General features: G+C 45.1%; 1 protein-coding gene across 1 annotated transcript in view; it reads left to right on the forward strand.

Annotated features, from left to right (window-relative positions):
- Window positions 1-14,230, forward strand: part of SPRYD7 (SPRY domain containing 7) — a 69,673-nt gene extending 55,443 nt beyond the window's left edge. The window contains exon 5 of the mRNA XM_029602828.1: window positions 13,322-14,230. Within this exon, the coding sequence (XP_029458688.1) occupies window positions 13,322-13,419 (98 nt within the window). The 3' untranslated portion in view covers window positions 13,420-14,230. The remainder of the gene's footprint in view (window positions 1-13,321) is intronic.
- The last annotated feature ends 13,344 nt before the right edge of the window (window positions 14,231-27,574 follow it).

The raw sequence follows: 27,574 nt of genomic DNA on the forward strand, positions 1-27,574 counted from the left end.
ATCATTAGATGGAGCCCGGCATGGAACTTTGACCTCTAAGATTCTAGAGCTTTCAAACATGCTCTACTGAGCTTGTGCAGCTTTAGTCATCAACTTGCCCCTTAGGCAGAGTCCCATAGCCTCTCTTTTTTTTTTTTTTTCTGTGGAGCCATGTGATTGCGGGAGCCGTGTGTCTTATGGTGTTCAGGTTTGCTCTCTCCTCACAGTTTTTGTAAGTGACTTTTTCTAGAGCTGCAGCTGTTTTTCTTTCCTTTACCTTATGGTAGTTTTATTTCATTTCCTTTTTCTTTCTTCTGTCTGCCAGCCGCATGGCAGGTCTTAGTCGCTGTACAGTCTGGCAGAGTCTATTTCTATCCCTTAAAAAAAAAAAATACTGCACCGGCAGTTTAGTATCTGTGTCCTCTCCTTGCTCTGTGTCTGTTTTTGTACCTTTGTCAAGAGCTGGCAGGACTGACTGAATGCGGTCCGTGGGTGAACCATGTAGGCCGCTGAGCCTGGGGACTCGCCTGAATTCTACCCAGGCAGGAGTTCCATTTCGTTTCACCAATCGATCAGCATTGATGGAGGTTCAGACAGTGCAAAGATTGAGGCCTACATTGTTCCTGTTGGGGGGAGAGCTCTGGATAACGTAGCCTCCCCTCCTGGTTGCCAGTATAGCAGTGCAGTCTCCTTGAGAGAGAGGGTGAGCAGAAGCATGGGCAAGCAGCTTGTTGCCGCACCTTTGGTGCCATGCCCAGGAACAGTCGCCTGTGCACTTGTGACCAGCGAAACATTGCTCTGAGGCATCGAAATCAGGCCCAGGTTGGGGACCAGGACTGCCACTGAGTGCCATGGTCACCCTTGACACTGTCAAGGTTTCAGGGCACTCTTGATAACATTGGGGTGCGTGACAGCCTTTGATGCTATAAGAGCCTTCCATGCCTTAGGTATTTGTGGACTCGAGGCACTGGAGTCATAAAGCGCCTTGGGCTTCAAGGTGGTGGAGTAGTCCATTCCATGGATGCCTTGATCCATTTCAAACAAACCGGATATCACCTCACTACAATATTTAGGAACAATTATTATCAACTTTATGCTGAGAAAAAATCCCTAGAACCATTATAATGAATAATGTAGATATATATTATCCACCATCACAGTGGAAAAATTTATGGGAAGGGTGAGGAAGGGGATCTCTAATGATTGGTTGAATTTGAAGTAGGGTGGCGCGAATATAAAGAGACTCTACCTGTGGTTGGATTCATTCAATAATGGCGACTGGAAGATGGTGACAACGCCGTGGAGTTCTCAATGCAGAGGATGAAAAAGACTGTCCCCTGATGAAGAATCTTTCGATTCGAAACGAGGCCTTGTTGGGATAAGGACACGCAGTCAAGTATTTCACTGTGCAGAGATAAGTAATGGGATGTTTCCCTTTATAACATCTTAAAGATTCAAGTATCGGCGTTTCATGGAGAATTGTACGTTATTGGAAAGAGTGTGAAGCAGTGCACGCACGAAGGAAATTGTTTAGAAAAATACTTATAAAAAGTTCTAGACGAGTCTGTGGTGAATGCAGAAAAGTTTGTGGAATTTACATGATGAAAAATCGGACTGGTTAAACACAGCACTACGAGTACACGTCCCACACAGAAACCTTCATTCAGCAAAAAAAGCACTTCTAACCATTCCTTCAGTAAAGACATCAAAACTAACCCAAGTAAGAGAAAGGGCCTTATCGTTAGCAGGCCCTACACCAGGACCACCAGGGACTTTTGGCAGGTCTTGGGGGGGTCAGGAGGGTGGGGGGTTGTAGTAAAATAATTTGGCAGGCCTTGGGGCGCGTCAAGAGAGTAGGGGGTTGTAGTAAATTAATTTGGTAGGTCTTGTATGGCTCTCACGGAATTACATTTTAAAATATGTGGTGTTGGAGGTGAAGGAGAGAAAAAGACACCGCGAATATTACCTGGTGGTTGAGGAGGAGAGCCTGCCCGACGGAGGACCGGGGCGGAGAGCCCATCTGATCAGCTGAGAACTTCCGGGTTGACGTCACAGGGCGGAGCCGGCAAGAAGGGTAATAAAATCAACCCCCCCTGCGGCGCGCAGCAGACGCCGGCGCGCAGCCTAAGCCGCGCGCGCCGAAGGGGCGCGCGGCTTTGCCTGGAAGTGTGGGAAAATCGTATGTGAAGACACTTGAACTCCTCACCTAAATGTAAGTGACTGAAATATCTATTCTGTTCTGTTTCTCCCTGAAACCTCCCGGCGAATTCAGCGTTCATTCATTCATTACTGGTCAGGGATAATACTTTTCTATAGTTTCTTGAATCTATTTACCTGTGGTGTTTTGAAATGCCCCATACAAAGCGGAAGGGGAAACTAAGGGAGGTTACAACCATATCCTCCCCAGCGACCTCTTCCCAGCTTAAAATTGAAAAGTATTTTAACCCAGCCCCAGAGATAACTCCCGATGAAAGAGGCGCTGTGATCTCTCCTATTGGGCAGAAGGAAGGATCACCTGCCTCACTAATATCTTTAAGCCCGGGAGCGCCGGTTACGCCTCCACCACCCCTAGCCGGAATATTTACCTTGGAATCTTCTGATTCGCAAGCTTTTTTGCCAGGGGAAATAGATGAAGGTCAAGGAAGCAGCACTCACAAGAAGGTGATAACAGCTGCAACCTTGGGGTCAGAGTTTGCTACATCCCACAAATTGGAAAAACCAGCTAAAATAACATTAGATAGTGTCTGGACTGCCATAATGGTTTTGGAAAAATCTATTACCACACTTACAAATGTGGTCACAGACGTTAATAAAAGAACGTTGAATATAGAACAACAGAATGACATACAGAAGACACAAATAAGGGACTTGGACCAGAGGATTTCAAAAATGGAGAAAATACAAACTGGGTTAGTACAAGGAGAATTGAAAAATCATGATAAAATGGAGAGAATAGAGAATGATTTGAGATACCTGAACCTGAGGGTAATTAATTTCCCCCAGGTACTAGGAATTTCTGTGCAGGAACAATTCAAGCAATATCTTGGATCAGTACTGAAGATACCGAAAGAATCATTCCCACCACTTGCAAAAATATATTTCCTACCGGATAGAAGAGGGATAGATAAAGATAAAGACCAAGTAGAACAGCAAACCCAACAACATGGAATACTGAATGTTAGAGATCTATTGGAGACATCAACTGAAGAAATTGTTCATAAGAGAGGAACAGTTTTAGTAAGATTTATTTTTCCATCTGATAGAGAAATGGTGCTTAAATTGTTTTTGAAGAATAGATCTGTGAAATATTACAATCAACAGATCTGGATTTTTCCAGATGTAACAAAATTAACACAAAATAGGAGAAGGGAATTTCTGGCTCTAAAACAACTAGCAGATAAGGTGGGGGCACAGATGGTGGTCCGGTACCCCAGTAAATGCATGGTAAAATTAAATGATGTAAATTATGTCTATTATGAACCCTCAGATCTGAAAAAGTTCCTAGAAGCAAAGAATTTGATGGGGGTAGCAACCCATGATTAAAGGTAACCTAGTATGAAATGATATGGGGTTATTAGTACCAGTACTTATATAGATTTAAAGTTTCCTTTTTATTGCTCAATATAGTGCTGGATCCTCTAGTTTCATTGTACTTTGAGTGATTATAGGGAAATGTTTAATTTGATTTTCTATATTTTCTTCTTTGATTATGATGTTGTAATCACTCAATTCTGTAAATGACAGTGTTATGTCATGATTGTGTTAAAAACCTAATAAAAAATTTAAATTAAAAAAAAAAAAATGTGGTGTTCATGGCTCTCTCAGCCAAAAAGGTTCCCGACCCCTGGTGTAGGGCCTGCTAACGATAAGGCCCTTTCTCTTACTTGGGTTAGTTTTGATGTCTTTACTGAAGGAATGGTTAGAAGTGCTTTTTTTGCTGAATGAAGGTTTCTGTGTGGGACGTGTACTCGTAGTGCTGTGTTTAACCAGTCCGATTTTTCATCATGTATTAGTTTATGTATGGTACATAAGGCTTTGTATTTTATTCTGTGTTCAATAGGTAGCCAATGCAATTCAGCTAGGGGTTTCAGTTATATGGTCTCTCCTTCTTTTTCCAGTTAGTATTCTAGCTGCTGTGTTTTGAAGTATTTGAAGTGGCCTTAATGTTGTATTGGGGAGTCCCTAGTAAAAGTGCATTACAGTAATCAGTGCTGGAGAAAACTAGTGCCTGAAGTACTGTTCTGAAATCGTCTGGTGTTAGTAGTGGTTTTAGTCTTCTGAGGATCATGAGTTTTGCATAGCCTTCTTTTACTTTTAGCGATATGTGTTGTTTTAGGTTGATTTTGGGGTCCATTATTATTCCAAGGTTCCGTACTTTTTCAGCTAGTTCAATTTTCTGGTTGTTTTTGAGTATTATTAGTGCTTGAATGATTTTGATATTTTTCCGTTCTAAGTGTAGAAATTCTGTTTTATCAATGTTGATCACAAGTTCCATTTGGTTTTGCAGTTGTTTTATTATATCTAGGTACAGGTTAGCTAGGTTTAACGTTTTCTCTATTGTGTCCTCGATTGGTAGAATTATTTTAATATCGTCTGCATAAATGTAGTGTATGATTCCCAGTCCTGCTAGTAGATGGCATAAGGGCAGTATGTATATGTTAAATAGGGTTGCGGACAGGGCTGATCCCTGTGGTACTTCTATTTTGAGATCGATATTTTTTGATAATATGTTGTTGATCTGAATTTGAAAGAACCTATTTTTTAGATAAGAACTGAACCAGTTTATTGTTTTGTTGTGTAATCCAATTTCTTCTAGTCTTTTCAGTAATATTTTATGGTTTACTGTGTCAAAGGCTGCTGGTAAGTCTAGCATTATTAGAATGTAGTGTTTACCGCTATCAAAACCTCTTAGAATGTTATCTGTTAGTGAGAGAAGTAGTGTCTCAGTGCTGTAGTGCTTGCGAAATCCATGTTGGGACGGATACAGTATGTTATTACTATCTAGGTGTTCAGCTAGCTGTTTCTGTACTGTTTTTTCTATTAGTTTAGCTAGTAAGGGAAGATTTGAGACTGGGCGGTAGTTGTTCAGTATCAAGGGGTCACTGTGTTTTTTTTCTTTATGATTGGTTTTATGATTGCCCCTTTCAGTATATCTGGCATTGTAGGGGAGACTGTGTTAGCTGGGTTTTTTTTTTTTTAGGTCAAATGTTGGTATTGAGTCGATTATGTGTGGAGCCGGGTTTAGGTTTTTTTTAGCATGGATTCATGGATTCAACTTCCATCTCGGATATCTCGATAAATGATGACCATTGGTTAATGTCTCTTTTTTGCATTTTAATTTCTTATTTGGGATTGTTAGGTAGTTTGGATCTTAAGTTAGTAATTTTGTCACTGAAGAATTTGGCAATTTCGTCACATTTTGATTCTGGTAGTTTTTGAGGTGATTCTTGTTTGTCATTGGTGAGATTTGATACTATTGAAAATAAGGTTCTTGGGTTGTTAGCAAACTTTTCTATTTTATTGCTGTAGTATTCTTTCTTAACATTAAGGATTAGTTGTTTGTAGAAAGCTAGATGTTTTCTGTATTTAGTTAGGGTTTTGGTTGTTTTGTGTTTTCTCCACCTTTTTTCTATTGCCCTGACATTCCTTTTTGTATTTTTTACTTTTTCGTTATGCCAGGGATTATTTTGTTTTGATTCCGTTTTTCGTATTGATTTGATGGGGTTTATTTCGTCAGCTATTTTTTTGGTTGAGTCTAACCATGTTTCCGTAGCAGAATTGCAGTTGTAGTTAATATGTTAGTTTTTCTTCTAGTTTGTCTTTTAGTTTTTCAAAATTATAAGGTGGTCGATACTTAAATTCTATGGGTTTAAGATTTTGTTTGGTTTGTGGTTTAAGGAATTTGATGTTGGAATGAATAAGGAAGTGGTCTGACCAGGGAATTTGCGTGTAATCAGTTTTAACTTGTTCTAAACAGTGGATGAATGTGAGATCAAGAGAGTGTCCAGCTTTATGTGTTGATTTGTCCTTTATTAGTGAGAAGCCTAGTGCTGTCATAGTGTCTATCAGTGTTTGGCATGCATTTGATAAACGGTGGACTTCCATGTGAAGATTAAAAAAAAAAAAAAAAATTTTTTAAAAGAAGATAGGACTGCTGAGTGGTAAGGCTCTGGGGCGACTCCCCCCTTCCCTCCCTCCCCCCATTGATCCGGCCGGTTCCTTTGAATTTTCTTTTGATTTTTTTTCTTTTCTGCTTCCTCTTTGTTAGATTATGGTTCGTGGTTCGGCTTGCCGTGCGTGTTGGGCAGTCCTGGCGCGTCTGAGTTGGGCCGGCCTCTGCTCTGCCTGCGTATCGGGGGGGAAGGGCCCTCCCTCCTCCCGAGAGTCTCTAAACTGCAGTGCTTTAATAAGCACACGGCTGCCGCGGTCGGGCCAATTATGAATGCCCCTGCTGACTCCGGGTCTTCCGGCTCCCTCGTGGCGGGAGCGGTGGCCATTTTGGCGCTGGATTCGTGCCGCCATTTTTGGAGGAGGAGGGGGATCTCCCTCCGTGGCTCTCCCCGGTCCATCCAAGCCCCCTTGAGGGGCAGGGCTCTCCGGAGGCACTAGTCAGCAGGTCCCTTTGCCTCAGGGGTCTGAGGGGAGACTAGGTCCCGATTTTACATCCAGGTTCGTGCCCATTCTCCCCTGATTTTATTCTCCTGCTTCACCAGGCCTATCTGGTGCAGCAGGAAGGTTTAGGGTGCCCAAAGTTGCCCCTGGCATCTTGGGGTCCGTCCTTCAGCCTCCGGAGGTCGAGTCAGGGTATACATGCTCGCATGACTTGGGGGTCCCGCTTTTGCCCAGCCCGGGGGGGGGGGGGGGCGCGACAGGGGCATAGAGATCCTGGTTCCTCCGGCAGGGGCAGCGACAGTGTCGACAGCACAGGATCTGGGATCCCCGGACTTGGATCAGGGGGATGACATAGGGACACCTTCGGTGGCAGAGGGTGATGACCCCAAGATTCTCCGTTTGTTCCGGAGGGAGGAGCTGGACCCTCTGCTTCCTCAAATTCTTGAGGAGCTTGGTTTGAAAGCTCCTCATGTGGTTCCGGAGATGGATGGGGCGGACTCTGTCCTAGATAGCCTTATGGCTTCTCCTTCCGCTTTTCCTTATCATAGGTCTGTGCGGCAGTTGGTAGAACATGAGGGGGATTCCCCAGCCTCAGGTTTGAGGGTGGGTAGAGCGATGTTGAAGCTCTACCCCTTGCCAGAACAAACCTTGGAGCTTTTTGCGCTTCTGCAGGTGGATGCGGCAGTTTCCGCGGTCACTAAGAAAACTACTATTCTGGTGATGGGGGCCGTGGCACTTAAGGATGTTCAGGATCAGAAGTTGGAGCTTCATCTCTAGAGGATCTTTGAGGGGGCAGCCTTGGGGCTGCAGGCTGCCATTTGTTCCGGATTTATGCAAAGAACATGTTTGCGCTGGGTTCAGAGTTTTCAGGATGGGCAAACGCAACCTGGATCAGACACGTCTATTGCAGATCGCGTGGAGGCATTGGTCGCATATGTGGCTGATGCTCTTTATGATTTGGTGCGTTCGCTGTCTCAAGTTATGAGTTCTGCGGTAGTGGCCCAACATTTGCTGTGGCTCCGTCACTGGTTGCGGAAGTGTCTTCTAAGGCCCAATTAGGTTCCTTGCCCTTCAAGGGTCGTCTGTTTGGGGAGCAGCTGATAAAGCAGTTGAGTGAAAGAAAGGTACACAAGTTGCTGGAGGACAAACCTAGGAATCAGGCTTTTCAGTCCCAGTCACGTTTTAGGGATGGCAGACGATCTCGTCCTTCTAGAGGTCCCGTGGGGTCGCAGTCACAGAAACACTTTCAACCTCTGGGTTCGAATTGGGGTCAGTCCTTTCGCAGTGGCCAAAGACCTTTCAGGGCCCCCACGGCTGGGGGAGCTGCTGGGATCAAGTTCTCCCAATGAAGCGAGGCCGGTTCACTCCACCTCTCGGTGTTGCGTTAAGAGTTTGCACATCCCATTTGCGACCTAGTCTTAGTCTCCCCTGCAGGTTTTTGGCAAAGTGTCGCGCAGTTCAGGAGACTTTGCGCAGGTTGCGCTGGTTGGGGGTAGTGATCCCAGTGCCTCTGCACGAACGGGGCAGGGGTCGTTACTCCATCTACTTCGTGGTGCCGAAAAAGGAGGGTACGTTTCGGCCCATCCTGGACCTCAAGTCGGTCAACACGTCCTTAAAGATACCACGTTTTCGAATGGAGACTTTACATTCAGTGATTGCGGCGGTGCGCTCTTGGGAGTTTTTGGCTTCCCTGGATTTGACGGAGGCGTATCTACATATTCCCATTCATCCGGATCATCAGCGCTTTCTGAGGTTTGCAGTGCTGGGTCAGTATTTCCAATTCCAGGCTCTCCCCTTCGGACTAGCCACAGCTCCTCGCAAGTTCACCGAGGTAATGGTGGTGGTGGCAGCAGCTCTTCGGCGCAAGGGGGTGCTGGTGCACCCTTATCTCGACAATTGGCTGATTCGGGAGTAATTGGATGGCTGCTGTTCTTCAGTTCAGAAAGTTATTCGTCTGCTAGAGTCTCTCGGCTGGGTGGTCAATCAGGTGAAGAGTCATTTGTAGCTGTCCCAGTCACTCTACTATCTTGGGGCTCGTTTCGACACGAGGCAAGGCAGTGTTTCTCACAGAGTACAGAATGATCAAGCTACAGTCACAAGTTCGCTGCTTATTGGTGTTCAGGGTGCCCCAAGCCTGGGATTTTTTACAGGTTCTGGGATTGATGGCCTCAACACTGGAATTGGTGCTGTGGGCCTTCGCGCATATGCGCCCACTTCAGGGGGCCCTGTTGGAGAGGTGGAATCCTCTGTCTCAGGCTTTTCATTTACTGGTCTTGCTGGATGTGTCGGCACGGAGCAGCCTCTTGTGGTGGCTACAGTCGTCCAATCTGCAGTGTGGTATCAGTCTCGAGGTTCCGGATTGGGTGGTTCTCAGTACCGATGCCAGTCTCTCTGGTTGGGGGGGGCGGTCTGCAAGCGGCAATCGGCCCAGGGCACTTGGTTGGCAATAGAAGCCTCGTGGCCTATCAATCGGTTGGAGACCAGGGTGGTGCGGCTGGCACTTCGAGCCTTCCTCCCCCTCGTTCAGGGTCGATTGGTCAGGGTTCTGTCGGACAATGCGACAACGATAGCTTACATCAATCGTTAGGGTGGCACCAAGGGCCAGGGGGTGGCCCTGGAAGCTCAGGAACTGTTTCTCTGGGCGGAACTGTACTTGGTTCAGTTAGCTGCATCTCATATCGCAGGCGTCGACACCGTCCAGGCCGATTTTCTTAGTCGTCAGAGCTTAGATAAAGGCGAGTGGGAATTGATGGAGTCCGCAATGCTGCTCATGGCAACTCTGCTCAATGCGAAAGCTCCTCAGTTTTTCAGCCGCAGGAGGGAGTAAGGGGCTGAGGGGGTCGACGCACTGGTAGTGCCTTGGCCTCTGGGGATCTTGCGTTGTTTTCCCTCCATGGCCTCTAGTGGGCAAAGTGTTGCGCCACATAGAGAAGCACCCCGGGAAGGTGATCCTAGTAGCTCTGGAGTGGCTGCATCGACCGTGGTTCGCAGATCTCGTCGATCTAGCTGTGGACAGTCCACTGCGCCTCAGCCATCTTCCGGATCTTCTCTGTCAGGGTCCCATATTTTCCAACCAGGCAGATTGCTTTTGTCTAGCAGCTTGGCTTTTGAGAGGCATCGCTTGAGGCGGAGAGGATATCCAGAGCCGGTGATCGCTACACTTTTGCAGGCTAGGTGGCAGTCTACTTCCCTCTCATACGTTCGGGTTTGGAAAGTGTTTGAGGCTTGGTGTACCGACCGAGAGATACAGGCAGTTCGTGCCTCGATTTCTCACATATTGTCTTTCCTACAAGAGGGTTTAGTTAAAGGCCTTGCTTTTAATTCTCTTAGGATACAGGTAGCGGCTCTAGTTTGCTTGCAGGGGAAGATTGAGGGTTACTCTTTATCTTCTTATCTGGATGTACAGAGGTTTCTTCAGGGAGTTAAGAATTTGCGTCCTCCGGTGCGGAAGGTCTGTCCCCCCTGGAACCTTAATCTAGTTCTGTGAGTATTGTGTGACGCTCCATTTGAGCCAATTCGGAGAGCGACCCTTAAGGATTTGACTCTCAAGGTTGGGTTCTTGGTGGCCATCTGTTCCGCCAGGAGGATTTCTGAATTGCAGGTCTTGTCGTGCAGGGACCCATTCCTTCAAATATCTGATTCTGGAGTCACGTTGCATATGTTTCCTTCCTTTGTCCCGAAGGTGGTCTCTGCCTTTCATGTTGATCAGACTATCGAGCTCCCAGCGTTTACAGAGTTATGCAGCATGCTCAGGAGCTTAAGTTGTTAGATGTCCGCAGGGCCTTGCTTTGCTATCTCAAGGTTACTAATGATTTCAGGAGGTCGGATCATCTTTTTGTTTTATGGATTGGATCCAAAGAAGGGTACCCATGCCTCCAAAGCAGCTATTGCCAGGAGGCTAAAGGAGGCTATTGGGTCGGCATTTATTCTCAAAGGCCGTCATGTCCCTGAGGTTTTGTGAGCCCACTCGACTCAGGCGGCATCATGGGCAGAGGCTCAGTTGGTGTCGCCGCAGGAGATTTGCAGGGCGGCGATTTGTAAAGCTGCATACTTTTGCAAGGCATTACCAATTGGATTTGGGAAATTCTGATTCCCGGTCTTTTGGTGAAGATGTCTTGTGAGTGGGAATCTCCAGGTCCCACCCTCTCTAGGAAGCTTTGGTACATCCCAGGAGTCTGGACTGATCCGGGTACGTACAGGGAAAAGAAAATTGATTCTTACCTGCTAATTTTCATTCCTGTAGTACCAACAGCTCAGTTCATAACCCACCCAGATTGGAGGGGGGAGAGTCTTCCGCTCAGCTATAATCCTTTCAGCATACTTCTGTTCTTGGTTTGTTCATAACTTACTGAATATTTTACAAGTTTTTATTCAGTTTTTTGCACATAATGTTTTCAGCTTTGGTACAGATTAATACTGAACTACTACAGGTGGCACCAGAGCTTATCAAGCAGTGTCAGCGAGGCTTTTCTCTGTCTCCATCTGCTGGCAGGGATGAATAAACCCAGGAGTCTGGACTGATCCTTATTTGGGTTCAGGCTGCCTCCCTCTGTTGTCACCAGCACTAGTTTGTTGTGCCCATTGGCACCTAGTTAAGTGCTGTGTGTCCCTAGAGCGTAAAGGAGCAGCCGGTAGCCAGGTATTCAGCCACATGTGAGGACTACCATCCTGCTTGTCCTAGGAGAAAGAGTTGCTTACCTGTAACAGGTGTTCTCCTAGGACAGCAGGATATTAGTCCTCAGGAAACCCATCCTCCACCCCAAGGCGTTGGGTTTTTAATGGTTTGTTTTATTTTTCATAAATTCTGTATTACGAGGGTGAAGAGGGACCCCACTTGGACACATGGATAATGGCATGCTGGGCATGCTCAGTGTGCCTAGTCAAAGTTCTAGAAACTTAAACAGAAGTAATCTATGCTGGGCTCCATCTGATGATGTCACCCACATGTGAGGACTAACATCCTGCTGTCCTAGGAGTATACCTGCTACAGGTAAGCAACTGTGCTTTCTCTGGCCAGCTGGCTGAAAAACTGGAGGCAGAGTATAATCTTCCCAGCATGCTGTCAGGTTGGTGGCCCCTGCAGTGCACACACACAGGTATTCTCTCAGTACTGGTTTATTTAAGAACAGTGACAAAATAACATTTCCTGACTTGTATACCACAAGTAAATGTAACAGATAACTCAGTTTGGGTAAAGCTTACCTCCAATCTAGGTATTCAGTCCAGGTCATTTCACAGTAGATTCTCTTCATAGATACCACACAAAAACAACTGGAGACCAGGCTTCTACTTACAGGATTGGAACAAGACTTCCATACTTAACATCACAGCATAACATGAATACACATCAGGCAAATAGGTCATGGGTCTTCTGAGGTCCCAAACCTTCCTTTGGCCTCTTAGCCATCAAAATGCTGGGAACACCTTCCAGATGTTTCAGCACTCCTTTTGAATCCCGACAACCAAGCTGGATCCTCAGGGGCAAAGCCATACAGAAGGCTAGCTGCAGTCTAAACTTGGCTTTCTTTGCATCAGTGTGTGGTTCTATGGACAAGACATCAGCCTCAAACTAAGCAGACCCTGGTTCAAGGTCAGCAGGAATATAATCTGTTTTGAAGTATAAGAAAGGTGGAATATAAATAAAGAAATAACCAACACCTCCTCCCCCCCCCCCATGTAGAGAGGTGCATTGGCTATACATGTTTTCTTAAGTGCTGTAAATTTTCCAGTGCTATTGTTAAGTCTATGGGCAGAAACCCAATGCCGAGACGTGAGTCAGTATTTTATGTGCAGAAAGCATTGTTGTAGAAATAAGTTATATTATGCACAGAAAACACAGAATACAGGCACCAAAACTCTTGCTTCTTCCCATAAACTAACACTAGTGCTGGAAACTTTATGCCACTTCAGACCAGGAATATAATTTTCGGTGCTAAGAAAATGAGTTTAACCAGCACACTGCTCTGAATTGGGGAACTTAGAGCTAATGCCTTCTTTTGTGATTTTTTTTTTTGGGATTTCCATGTGAGGGTGCCAAGTATTGCTTACAGTTCTACGTGCATATTTTTTGTGCACAAAACTCTTTGCTGCATTGGGCGTAAGGTTTGCACACAACTGTACACACCTTATTAGTCTGAGCTCAGAATGAGCTGATACTTGAAAGTTTTACTTGTGGCTACTTTGAATATAATGACTGAGCAGTTTGGACAGATTGTTTTGTTGCCTTTCATGTTCCAGTCCAATAATGTGTGCCAAGAGATTCTTACATGTACTGTAATCTTTTTTTTGTGCCATAAGAGCTTGTTAGAGTGCAGTGAAAGCGAAGCAGCGCATGTTTGCTGAAAGAGATGGACTAGACTTACCTTTGCTACAAAAGAAGCTGTGTACAGAGAACGCCACTTCCATGTGTGTGCAGGCTGCATTGGAGTGCACGCTTTTGACTTGTTCCTTTTGTGCATGCACATATACAGTACCAGGTCATTCCTTGGAGGTCCAAGCTTGCATGAAGTTTATTTTGAATCTCACCCTTTATATTCTTCTAAAGTTTATAATATGTTCTGTGCTTTTGGTTTATGGAAGGAAACTATTTTGGACAATAACCTGTTCAAAAGTCTAAACAGACTCTGATTTGTCAGTGCCAGAGACAGAGAACTGAATGAGCACAGGGACAGTAGTCTACTTTTATAGTATTTTATTTTGTATTAATTAATTTATCCTTCTCTCCCAACAGTTGATGATAGTGCAATTTTGGATTGCCAGTTCAGTGACTTTTATCACATCTCTCCAGCAGGATTTGAGAAGATACTGTTTGAGCAGCAGATTTTTTGAATGATTTTTACTGAAATATTGCACCCTTGCACTGTTCCAAAGTCTTTGCATTCTACCCAGAGCTTCATATCACGTCTAGAAAATGTTCTCTGTATTTTCAGCAAGTTCTTGTGAATGGTGGTGTATGTAACGGGGTCTGTATGCCTACCAGCACCAGAATGCTCTTATGAATTGTAGGTTTTATAAAAAATGTTTTGTGATGTGTAAATCCATATTCTTGCAAGTGTTCCTGCTGCTTCTACAGTATGCACATGGAAAAAATAGATGTCACTACTGCAGTATTAAATAGAAATTTGAATATGAATTTAAGATTTTTTTGAAAGGCTTGTTTCTTGTAATTGGATTTGATAGTGGTTCAAGAATGAAATGAACCCTTCATATTCAAGCACCTTTATAGAAGAAAGCATTGCCCAAAGCCTGTTTAATTTTCAGTGTCAGAGTTGTGCACAAATGTTGCAGTTGGTATTAATTTTCTTTTTTGAATTTTTAACAGTTAACTGATTTACAGTATCATTCTGTTTAATTCTCACAGCTTTTAATTTGTTCTCAAATCTGTAGGAATCCATATGTTATATAAACAGAGCATATTTTAGCATTTATCAAAGTGTGTATGGGCTAACAGTATTTCTGAAGATCATCATGCTGTGTTACTCTGTTACTCAGATACAGACTGGTGATTTATGATAAAAGTAAAGGCAGATGTTTGGTTTGATGAAGCTTTATATCTGAAGTGTAACTTGAGGTGATTGTTTTATGGAATATTTTATTTAAATGTCACTTGTCTAATAAAATGAGTTATGGTGAAAGCAACTCCTGGCATTGAAAGAATTTACTGAAAGTAAAGTGATACATGTGTGGATTTTTTTTTTTGTACTTTAAATGACACAAAAATAACACAACAATTTACACAATATGACACATCTTCTCTTGCCTGAATTGTGACACTACATGCTAAGTTATCTGAAAAGGCAGAGCCACCAAGAATATTTCAAAAACAGTTGCCAGGCAAAATGTTTTTCCTTTTATAGTTTTCTTTTCAGTTCATTGCAAAGACATGTCAGAAGCACGTAAGAACTGGTTCAATCCATCTGTTTGTCCATCCATGGCAGGATAATTTCCCCTCAATGTGTACCAGTTGGCTCCAGGTTTGGGCAGAGGTAAGGCGGTCCTACACACTACGTTACTGAAAATGATCCAAACCTGAGGAGGTTCAAGTAATTTTCAATACAATAACCTTAAAGTGTTAGAAAAATCATGCATGTATGCATGGTTTTCATTTTTTCAGCACAGTATTGTTGCTTTGGTTTCATCTTTTCTTTAACTTTCTTCTCACCTTTGCCTTGATCTAGTCTCTTCCTCCCCAGCCCCTTCCCTGGTCTCCCCTCTTCAGAATACATCCTGACAGTGGGGTAACTCCTCTGTGTGTCTTGGCAGTATGAGGCCAACTGAGATCACAGCTCCTTCTGGTGGCAAGAGGTTGCCCTGGGCCATGGCATCTTCTCCCCCCCCCTCCCCCACCAAAAAAAGCCTCTGCTTCCTCTCTATGGCTTCTCTTGTGTGGGGAAGAGAGACTGCTGCTAGGGTAAAGAAGAGGACTGAAGCATGGCCCTGAAGGAATGAGAGAGGATTCAGCTTGCCCTTCTGGAGGAGAGGAAGAGTCCCTATTGATATTCTTCAGTGTGTATATATGTATATATTCTTTAGTGTGTATGTATACGTATACACACATACATGTATACGTATACACACATACATGTATGTATACATACATACATGTGTGTGTGGGAGGGAGATCATATATTGGATAATGATAGAGGTTTGGTGGCTCCATTTGTTTTTAGGGTGTCGGGGAAGGTATTACATTGGAGCTGCTGAGCCGCCCCCACTGTTGTGAGAGGGGGTATTATGTTAAGTTCCAAAATGTCCAGACAATAAATGTAAGAGATAAAAAGCTGTTTCCTTCTGATTTAGGGATTCAAATACGGTAGGTCAGCTTCTGGAATATGAATGTGCAACATCTAAGATATCTTTGTAATTTTCTCAGTACAAGAGGAGATTTCTGTTTCTATTTCTCCAGTGTTATACTGCTTGCACCTCCTTGGTGTTTCCAGTTCAGTTTTTGTCTGTGTATTTCTATTTACAATTTATGGTCTTTTATTCTGTATTTGGTGAGGGTCTATGTTCTGAGCGTAGTGGTCTGAAGCCGTCTGGCTTGTTCTATTTTCCCAATAGTATTGATATTCTAAGATCACATGTAGTATTTCCAGTACTTTGTAGCTTGTTGCATGGGGGTAGAGCCCTGGGTGGTTGCCCTTTCCCATTTTATCACCAAGGAGAGCTCTGCATGCAAGTACTGCCATCTTTGCCCCCAAAACAAAAGCACCAATTAATATATAATTTGTTTTAATTTAAATGATCAATTGCACCAAAATTCTTATAATGGTAAATTTATTTACAATAATGTATAATACAAAATATATCAATTCATGTTAAAGTTAGCATTCATAGGTGCAGGAAAAGAGGTCAATTTTGAGGAATAAGAACATAAGAAACTGCCATGCTGGGTCAGACCAAGGGTCCATCAAGCCCAGCATCCTGTTTCCAACAGAGGCCAAACCAGGCCACAAGAACCTGGCAATTATCCAAACACTAAGAAGATCCCACGCTACTGATGCAATTAATAGCAGTGGCTATTCCCTAAGTAAACTTGATTAATAGCCGTTAATGGACTTCTCCTCCAAGAACTTACCCAAACCTTTTTTGAACCCAGCTACACTAACTGCACTAACCACATCCTCTGGCAACAAATTCCAGAGCTTTATTGTGCATTGAGTGAAAAAGAATTTTCTCTGATTAGTCTTAAATGTGCTACTTGCTAACTTCATGGAATGCCCCCTAGTCCTTCTATTATTCATTCGAAAGTGTAAATAACCGAGTCACATCTACTCGTTCAAGACCTCTATCATATCCCCCCTCAGCCGTCTCTTCTCCAAGCTGAACAGCCCTAACCTCTTCAGCCTTTCCTCATAGGGAAGCTGTTCCATCCCCTTTATCATTTTGGTTGCCCTTCTCTGTACCTTGTCCATCGCAACTATATCTTTTTTGAGATGCAGCGACCAGAATTGTACACAGTATTCAAGGTGTGGTCTCACCATGGAGCGATATAGAAGCATTATGACGTTTTCCGTTTTCTTAACCATTCCCTTCCTAATAATTCCTAACATTCTGTTTGCTTTTTTGACTGCTGCAGCACACTGAGCTGACAATTTTAAAGTATTATCCACTATGATGCCTAGATCTTTCTCCTGGGTGGTAGCTCCTAATATGGAACCTAACATCATGTAACTACAGCAAGGGTTATTTTTCCCTATATGTAACACCTTGCACTTGTCCACATTAAATTTCATCTGCTATTTGGATGCCCAATCTTCCAGTCTTGCAAGGTCCTCCTGTAATGTATCATAGTCTGCTTGTGATTTAACTACTCTGAATAATTTTGTATCATCTGCAAATTTGATAACCTCATTCATGGTATTCCTTTCCAGATCATTTATATATATATATTGAAAAGCACCGGTCCAAGTACAGATCCCTGAGGCACTCCACTGTTTACCCTTTTCCACTGAGAAAATTGACCATTTAATCCTACTCTGTTTCCTGTCTTTTAACCAGTTTGTAATCCACGAAAGGACATCGCCTCCTATCCCATGACTTTTTAGTTTTCGAAGAAGCCTCTCATGAGGGACTTTGTCAAACGCCTTCTGAAAATCCAAATACACTACATCTACCGGTTCACCTTTATCCACATGTTTATTAACCCCTTCAAAAGAATGAAGCAGATTTGTTAGGCAAGACTTTCCTTGGGTAAATCCGTGTTGACTGTGTTCCATTAAATCATGTCTTTCTATGTGCTCTACGATTTTGATCTTGAGAATAGTTTCCACTATTTTTCCCGGCACTGAAGTGAGGCTCACTGGTCTATAGTTACTTGGATCGCCCCTAGAGCCTTTTTTAAATATTGGGGTTACATTGGCCACACTCCAGTCTTATGATGGATGATTTTAATGATAGGTTGCAAATTTTAACTAATAGATCAGAAATTTCATTTTTGAGTTACTTCAGTATCCTAGGATGCATACCATCCGGTCCAGGTGATTTGCTACTCTTTAGTTTGTCAATCTGTCCTGCTACATCTTCCAGGTTCACGGTGATTTCATTCAGTTCATCTGACTCATCACCCCTGAAAACCATCTCCGGAACTGGTATCTCCCCAACATCCTCATCAGTAAACACGGAAGCAAAGAATTAATTTAGTCTTTCTGCAATGGCCTTATCTTCCCTAAGAGCCCCTTTAACTCCTCGGTCATCTAATGGTCCAACCGACTCCCTCACAGGTTTCTTGCTTTGGATATATTTAAAAAAGTTTTTATTATGAGTTTTTGCCTCTATGGCCAACTTCATTTCAAATTCTCTCTTCGCCTGTCTTATCAATGTTTTACACTTAACTTGACAATGCTTACGTTTTATCCTATTTTCTTCAGATGGATCCTTCTTCCAATTTTTGAAGGATGTTTTTTTGGCTAAAATAGCCTTTTACACCTCACCTTTTAACCATGACGGTAATCGTTTTGCCTTCCTTCCACCTTTCTTTATGCGTGGAATACATATGGACTGCGCCTCTAGGATTGTATTTTTAAACAATGTCCAAGCCTATAGAACACTTTTAACCTTTGCAGCTGCACCTTTCAGTTTTTTTTTCTATTTTCCTCATTTTATCAAAGTTTCTCTTTTGAAAGTTTAGTGTTAGTGCTGCAGATGTACTTATTGTCCCCCTTCCAGTTATTAATTTAAATTTGATCATGTTATGATCACTGTTGCCAAGTGGCCCCACCACCGTTACCTCTCTCAGCAAATCCTGTGTTCCACTAAGAATTAAATCTAAAATAGCTCCCTCTCGTGTTGGTTCCTGAACCAATTGCTCCATGAAGCAATCATTTATTACATCCAGGAACTTTGTCTCTAGCAAGTCCTGTTACATTTACCCAGTCAATATTGGGGTAATTGAAATCTCCCATTATTATTGCACTGCCAAATTGGTTTGCTTCCCTGATTTCTCTTAGCATTTCATCATCTGTCTGACCATTTTGTCCAGGTGGATGGTAGTATACTCCTATCACTATACTCTTACCCAACACACATGGGATTTCTACCCATATAGATTCTACTGAGCATTTAGTCTCTTGTATGATCTTTATCCTGTTGGACTCTATACCCTCCCGGACATAAAGTGCCACACCCCCGCCAAGTTGATCCTCCCTATCATTGCGATATAATTTGTACCCTGATATAGCACTGCCCCATTGGTTATCCTCCTTCCACCAAGTTTCTGTGGTGCCAATTAGGTCAATCTCATCATTTGCTGCTATACACTCCCATCTTACTACTTAAACTTCTGGCATTGGCATACAGACATTTCAAAGTGTTTTTTGTTTGTTTTAACAACCTGCTTTTCAGTTGTTTGGGATAATTCGGAAATCATTAGCTTTGGTGATTTTTTACATATAGGCATATGGACTATGTTTGCTTTTAATGGAACCTTTCTGTTGGGATGCCCTAACTCTCTCCTATTTCATTAGTATCCTCGTTGAAACCCTGGAGGTTCTGGATTTTAGCTTCCTACCTAAAATCCTAAATTTGGCTTCCAGAACCTCTCTCCCACATTTTCCTATGTCATTGGTGCCCACATGTACCACGACAGCCGGCTCCTCCCCAGCACTGTCTATAAAGCAAAATTGCTTACCTTGTAATAGGTGTTATCCCAGGACAGCAGGATGTAGTCCTCACATATGGGTGACATCGGTAATGGAGCCCTATGACAGAAAACTTTCTGTCAAAGTTTCTAAAAGCTTTGACTGACACTGGCACACTGAGTGCACTGAGCATGCCCAGCATGCTATGATCCCTGCGTCCACAGAGGTCTCCCTTCAGTCTCGTTTGTAGCATTATGCGTAAGCGAAAATATAAAAGAAAATAATAAAACGTATCTGACCCAACTCCGCGGGGTGGCGGGTGGGTTCTGTGAGGACTACATCCTGCTGTCCTGGGATAACACCTATTACAAGGTAAGCAATTTTACTTTATCCCAGGACAAGCAGGATGCAAGTCCTCACATATGGGTGATTAGCAAGCTAGAGGCTGAGTCATTTTGTAGTGAAGCAACAGTGAAGAATTGTTGGTGAAAATGAGGCAGCCGAAGATCACAGTAGGTTGGATGTAGAAGGCGTTGGGAATATATTGGAAACAAGTTCTGTAAGACAGATTGTCTAAAGATCGAATCTTGTCGTTTTTCTTTGCCCTAGCAATAAAGAGCTGCAAAGGTGTGAAGGAAACTCCATGTTGCAGCTTTATATATGGTAATAATGGGCACTGAACGATAGTGTACTACTGATGTAGACATCGCCGTTACTACATGTGCTGTTATTCGCCCTTGGAGAGGAACGTTTGCTTTTTCATAACAGAATTCGATACAGACTGTTAGTCGGTTGGAGAGAGTCCGCCTTACTACCGCGACTCTTGGTTCATTTTATGTGAAAAGAAACAAAGAGTTGGTTGGATGTCCTATGGACTGCCATGCGGTTCAGGGAAAAAGCTAGTGCATATTGTCAGTCTAAGGTGTATAAGACTCTCTCTCCTTGGCTAGAGAGAGAGGTCTTGAAAAGAAAGCAGGCAAGACTATTGACTGATTAAGTGAAAATCTGTTACTACTTTTGGTAGGAATTTGGGGTGAGTGCAAAGGACTACTGTGTCGTGCAGGAACCTTATGTAGGGTGAGTATGTGACAAGAGGTTGCAACTCACTGACCCTCGTAGCTGATGGAATGGCTACTAGAAATACTTGTTAGGAAAGAAATTTCTTGTCGCAGGAATGTATCACACTAGATCCCATTTAATGAGCAGTGGTCGAATGGGGGGCTTAAGGTGAAGTAAGCCTCTCATAAACCGACATACTAGAGGTCACACTTATTGGCGTATCTCATATTTCCCGTGATATGCCGCTAAGGCATTTAGGTGTACTCTTACAGAGGATGGCTGGAGAACAGAATCCGAAAGGTGATATAAGTAATCTAGTACAGAAGGAGTGGGGCAAGAAAAAAGGTGAAAACCTGTTTGTGTGCACCACTTGGTAAATCTAGTCCACTAAAAGTGGTAAGGTTTACGTGTGGAAGGCTTTCATGAAGCTACGAGAACTTTAGAGACTTGTGTTGAAAGATTAAGTGGTTGCAGAATTTCAACATTCAAGCTGTCAGGGCAAGAGTTGTAAGGCTGGGATGACGCAACTTGTCCTGATTCCGAGTTACGAGAGTGGGCGCTGTGCCCAGGCGAATTGGTCTCTGATCGAGAGGTCGAGGAATATAGGAAACCATACTTGTCGAAGCCCATATAGGGCTAAGAGGACTATTGTTCCTCTGTCCTGTTGTAGGTTCACGAGAGGTTTGGCTATGAAGTATGGGAAGCATACTGGTCTCGGGCAGGACGAGGGCCTGAGGAACAGTGAACTCCGTCCCGGCTCAGCATGATAAGAGTGTTGGTTATGAGAGGTAGCGGAAGAGGCACATTTAGGAGGCCCTTGATGGAAGAAAGGCGTAAATGTGAATGCAGTGAAACCATGTGTGGGTAGTACAATCTGTACACCGTCTGGTTCGATTCGGAAGCAGAGGGCAAGTTCGGTTGACCTCCGCTCTAGAAGATTTCTCTTGCTACACATGTCCAAGACCATTCGAGAGGATGGACCTATCTGGAGAAGGTCTGCTAGTGCGTTCAGTAAGTGTCTGAGAACAGTGCCCGAGGATGCATAAGTGAGCAAGGGCTAAGGATAAAGCTGTGCAGAGCAGCTAGGATGTTGTATATGCTTGTATGTTGGAAAGCACATTGTCCCAATGCTGTCTGTCTGTATGCATAAAGAATTGATGCAGAGGCAGTATTAGAAGGCATCTTTATTTATTTATTTAAAATTTTTATATACAGACATTCATCCAGGATATCACATCGGTTCACAGTGTAACGCAAACAGACGCCAGGCATGGCGCTTTACATTGAACAAATAAAACATGTTAACATGGGATTAAAAGAGGGTGTGAGATAACATGGGATAATTTGCATTAAATAATAAACAGGAATTGCAATTATATACATATGTACAAAGTGGAGACACTAAGAGATATGAAATTTAGGAATGCTAGGAAGAGAGGGGGGAATGGCGAGCAGAGGGGGGAGAACGAAGGGAGGAGGGTGAAGAAAGGTAGGATAGGGGCGAGGTGAGGGGAGAGAGGGACAGTAGAGGGGGCAGTGGAGAGGAAGGGGGGAAATTAGGTGTATGCTTTGGCAAAGAGCCAGGTCTTGAGCTTCCGCTTGAAGGATTTAAGGCATTCCTCTTGCCGTAATTCAACTGGCATTGTGTTCCAAAGGGTCGGCCCGGTGATCGATAGTGCACGGGCTCTCGTGGATGTTAGTTTGTAGAGTTTAGGAGAAGGGATAGGCATGGTTGCGAGATGTGCGTGTCTGGTAGGCTTATTAGACTGGTGTAAGCGGAAGGATTCATTAAACCAGTTCATTCCAGGGTTGTATAAAGCCTTGTGGATGAGAGAGAGGGCCTTATATTGTATACAGGATGCTATTGGGAGCCAATGTAGATTTTTTAGAACAGGTGTAATATGGTCATGTCTGCGTAAGTTGGTCAAGATCCGGGCTGTTGTGTTTTGCAAAATTTGAATGGGATGAATGGCGTTGTTAGGAAGGCCGAGGAGTAGGGAGTTGCAGTAGTCTGTTTTGGCGAAGATGGTGGTTTGAAGCACTGTCTGGAAATCAGGGTATAACTCATGGTACAAGATCCAGGAAGTTTATGCGTAACTGCTTGGAGCGGAATAGACGCATATTGGGTTGAGAAGATTTGTGGTCAAACTTTCAACTTGAAGTAAATGCGAGCATGAGCAGGAAATAGACTAGGTTATGCAGCTGTCCATGCAAGGAAAGCGTGAATGATGTTGGACTCCGTAGAGAAACAGCATTCACCGATATTGAGTCAAAGAAATACCTCAGTTGTGAAGCTGGTGCCACCGGCAGAGCTTGGAATTGTAAGATCGTTGACTCACCATGAGGCACATAGGAAGAATAGAGATAATGTACTTACTGTGTTTTGGAAACATGGTAAGGAGAGATACCATTTTACCTGTGCCTTCTGAAGAAAGTTGGTATTTCTGAGGTCCAGGATGGGTGGAGAGTAACTACTTTCTGTTGAAAGAAAGAATAATGTAATTAAAACTCCCCAACCCCCGTCTTCCCCCCTCTGCGCTTTGAAGCGTGTAGGGGAGTGTACCGGGAGACTGCTCTGATATCCGGCTAGTTGGAAAACCGGGAGGTGTCCAACTGGAGGGGTTGATGTAATGTGGATATCAGGTATCCTCCCACGGGAGTGAGAGCGGTAAAGTCTTACCCGCATTTCTAAGTGCTGTACAAGGAGACATCGAGACCCATATCAGGCTTAGAGGTGGACTTGTAGTTGAGGCAGCATGTGCTGGATCTCGTGTTTAGCAGAACAGTAAATGCACCTGGAACTTTGGTACTGAAACAGGAACCAAAAGCTAGAGCATTAATCAGTGCAGAGCCATGTTGCTGAAAAAGGGAGGAAGCCCTGAAGCAAACCCAAAGAAAAGAGAGAGGTTCTCCTGGTATTGTGGCTGACATAGCTGGCATAGCGATATGTGACACTAATACAATTCTTGGAAAGTACATGACCTAGAACTTTTCTAAGCATGTGGCTAGAATTAGAGAACACATTTCAATGGGAATGCCGCAGAAGCGGGTACTTACCATCCGACGTGAACCGCCAAAGGATGAGCCGGTGAAGATTGCTGGCTCCGTGATTTCCGGAGTCCTCTCGGAGTAGCCTGTGGACGTTAACGTCCGTCTCAACTCTGATACCTGGTATGGTGGCGCAGGTATAAAGGAGACAAGGCTGGGCGTAGCTGGCGCTTAGACCGTAATGAGCGGAGGGCCAGAACCCTGCACCGATGTCGGTGGGGTACGCCTGGGAACAGGGAGCCAATTGATGAACTCAACCATTGTCGCAGCGGCTCGATGTCTCTTGATGCCAGTGCAGAATTCTGCAAACCTCGATCCGGTGTGCCGTTGGCAGTGGTGATGTTACTCGGCCCCAACATCGTCCAGCATCGAGAAGAATAGCCGCAATGCGTTGAATGGCGTTGGTGGCAGACTGTCACCGTGTTGGTGATGATGCATGCCACAGTGCTCGACCTGGTCATTCCCCAGCGGCGAGATGTAAGCCCTCGCTGTCCTGGATGGCGATCGATGATGGCTGTCAGCATGCCTGCTCTGCTCCTGATATGGGCTTTAATAAGGACCCAAAGCATGGAGCACTGTGTTCAGGGGAGGGCATTGTGTGGCGGTGTTATGTCGACATTGACAGTAATCAAAAACATCGCTGGTTTCGGAAAAATGATATGGGCATTGACGGAGTCAATGACCGCATACATAGAAGATGCCGATGGGAACGACGTGGGTGTCGAGATCATTGATGTATGGAAGCAGGCACCGACAAAATCTGCAGTATGGCCACGGGCATAGACGGCATTGATTGGATCGACTCGGGCAACAATGACTCCCATGGCATCCATGCCACGGACATGAGCACCGATGGAATCGATGTTGACATGGCTGCCATGCCTGGCATCAGCACTGGCATGGCTGCCATGCCTGGCATCGGCACTGGCATAGACCGGCACTGCCATGCCTGGCATCGGCACTGGCATCGGCAGCGATGCCAGGCATGGCAGCGGCAGCAATGGAAAATCTGACATCCATAATAGAAGGATGGCATCGATAGAACTGACCCCCAACAGCGATGGAGTGCCCCGGGTAGCGGTGGCATTGACCCGATTATGGATGGAAGCGACGAGACAAGTGTTCGTCGATGGCATCCATTTTGGCACCGCTAGCACTGATAAAGCTAAGGAAATAAATCAGTGCCATGTATAAACATAGATGGCACTGATAGAATGATGTAGGGAGGATGGCATCAGGGTACCGCAGGGGGAGGGGTACCTGTGGCATCTGAAACCGCAGGATGGCCTGAAGGGGGTACCGACGGTAGCGATGGGGTATTACTGCGCAAGGTACTGAGGAAAGTAAAGGACCTGAATCTACAGAGGCCCTGGCGGCACTGGTAACCGTGGAAATCCCTGTCCCACTAACGCTAATAGCCAAGCAGAGTGTCACAGAGGGACACTGCAGGCTAAGTGTGACTAACTGAAAAATAGGGAGAGGGAAGGCCGCAGTCGGTTGGCAGCCAGAAAGGTGACAGGAACCGATCGAAAAAATATGGCATAGTACTCACCGAACGTCGAATTAAACCAACGCGGAGGGAGACCCGTGCAGGGAAAGGTGTTTGTGAAGTAAAAATGTAAATCTTTTATGAGGAAAAAAGTGTTAGAATTTCTCACAGAGCTCCAACTGCTATGCTTACAGCAGAGCGGAAAAAAGAAGACTGAAGGGAGACCCCTGTGGACGCAGGGATCATAGCATGCTGAGCATGCTCAGTGCACTCAGTGTGCCAGTGTCAGTCAAAGCTTTTAGAAACTTTGACAGAAAGTTTTCCGTCATAGGGCTCCATTACCGATGTCACCCATATGTGAGGACTAGCATCCTGCTTGTCCTGGGATAATCCTATCTAGGTGACGCGTGAGGTCTGCCACCTTCGCACCAGGCAGGCAAGTAACCAAGCGGTCCTCACGACCACTAGCCACCCTGCTATCTACATTTCTAATAATCGAATCACCAACTATGATGGCCGGCCTAACCCTTCCCTCCTGGGCAGTAGCCCTGGGAGACTTGTTCTCAGTGCGAGAGGACAATACATCACCTGGAGAGCAGGTCCTTGCTACAGGATCACTTCCTGCTACACCAGGGTGATGTTCTCCTACTAGGAGACCTTTCTGATCCAAGGCAGCACTAGGGCTGCCAGACTGGATTTGGGACTTAGCTACTATGTCCCTGAAGGTCTCACCAATGTACCTCTCTGTCTCCCTCAGCTCCTCCAAGTCTGCTACTCTAGCCTCCAGAGATCGGCCTCGTTTCCTGAGAGCCAGGAGCTCTTTGCACTGAGTGCACACATACAATCTCTCACCGGCGGGTAAAAAATCATACATGTGACACTCAATGCAAAAGACTGGACAGCCCCCCTCTTGCTGCTGGACTGCTGCCTTCATCTTAGTTTTATTGAGTTCCTAGTTAAGTTTAGGATACTAAGGGAGTTGGAATGAAAGTAGTTTAAATTTACAGGTGAATTTACAAATTAGCTAGTGTCCAACAAGGGGATGATTAAGCTTTCAATAAGGGCTGGTACAATAGTATGATTTAGTTAAGACCCTGATAGATTTTTAATGAGAAAGTGTCTCGTGTCTTACCTTTCCAGATGAGCCCCACTCTCCTGCGGTGATACCTAAGGGTCCCTCCCCCAGTTGAGAATTCCTGAGGTGATTTCCGAGATCCCTCCGAGGTAGGCCTCAGTCCAGTAGCCGGTTCCCGGCGTGGACTTAGCACCCGGCAACGGGAGCGGCTGAGAGGCAGCGGGTGCAATAATGAGCGCGGCGGTGAAGGTACTTTTCCTTCTCCCCCCTCCCGCAGCCGGAGACCGCCTGAAACGAGACAGGGAAATGCTGAGACACAAGGTAAGGTAGAAAATTTTTTCTAAGTCTCCGAGGCTTCGATAGCCGCACAGATCGCCAGCCGGCGTCTCTACCATCGGGTTGATCAGCCCAGTCCGGGCTAGACCCTGATTGGATACGAGGGCCCTCCTACATGGAGACCTTCCAGGGTGGTCGCCATCTTGCTCACTGACGCCATTTCCCCTTGATCGTTGCTCTGTCCGCCTATCTGAACCATGCGCATAGCTGCGCGTGCATAGATGCCGTACGCACAACTGTGCTAGGTGCACAAGTTAAGGCTGTCTGCACAGTGGTGCGCGCATCCCGGCCTACATGCACATCTTTGGCGCACCCGGAGCTCATAACTAAGCCTCTCAGTGTGCACATTAAATGCACAGACCAGGGTTTCAATGACTTACACGCACAAAACCATGCCACCACCAGCCAAGAAAACCAAGGCTCAAGCCCTCTGCCTAGCCTGCTACATAAGAGCTGCGCAGCACGAGGAGGCCAAGGCCCTGTGTCTACAGTGCGAGGAGGCCCTGGGGGAACCAGGACGAGGCCCTCCCCAGCCAGTGTAGGAATCCGGATCCACCGATAGTACCCAGGACCTCTCTATACCCAGCACGAACCTCCCTCAACTAGGGTCCCTGGGGAACCAGCGGTTATATATCTAGACTAGGATCCTTCTCCTGGGTAGAATTCTTTAAGGGTCTACACACCTTTGTCCATATGCAACTGCCATCGATGATACAGACACATCCTCCACCAGAGGACCCTAGCCTCCCAGGGCCCTCTAGGCCTCCCAGAGACGTTGCCCCCCCGGCCAAAATCCTCACCATAGGGGACACTGACACCTCGGATGAGGATCAAGACTCCCTAGAGGAAGGGGAAATCCCTCCAGGAATGGAGCCTTAACGAACTATGAGGCGCTTCTTCTCCAAAGACGAGCTACCAGATCTCGTGGCTCTCAGCTTGAAGGAGTTTGCCATCCCAGGCATAAGTGCCAAAGGGGAACCAAAGATGAACCCTCTCCTAGAAGGGCTCCGTCAGGCCTCCCGCCATTTCCCTTTGCTGCAAGCCGTATAACAGCTGATCGACTTGGAATGAGATGTTCTGGAAGCCCTATATCCACTGGAACCTTCAGCCAAAGACCTGGTGTTCCCCAAAGTGGACACCATGGTCTGCGTAGTCACAAAGCGCACTACCATTCCAGTTGAGGGAGGGACGGCACTCAAGGATGCCTAGGACAGACATCAGGAATCCATACTTAAACAGTCATTCAACGTATGAGCCATGTCGCTGCAGATTGCAGCCTGCTGTGCCGTGGTGACACGTGCCTGCTTGTCAATGACCAGGAATGCTACCACGCCCGTCAAAGCACTAGAACCAGCAATATCCTTCCTCATAGACGTGACATCCGACCTGGTGCGCACC

The sequence above is a fragment of the Rhinatrema bivittatum genome, chromosome 5, assembly GCF_901001135.1.
Source record: "Rhinatrema bivittatum chromosome 5, aRhiBiv1.1, whole genome shotgun sequence".
Taxonomy (NCBI): Eukaryota; Metazoa; Chordata; class Amphibia; order Gymnophiona; family Rhinatrematidae; genus Rhinatrema; species Rhinatrema bivittatum.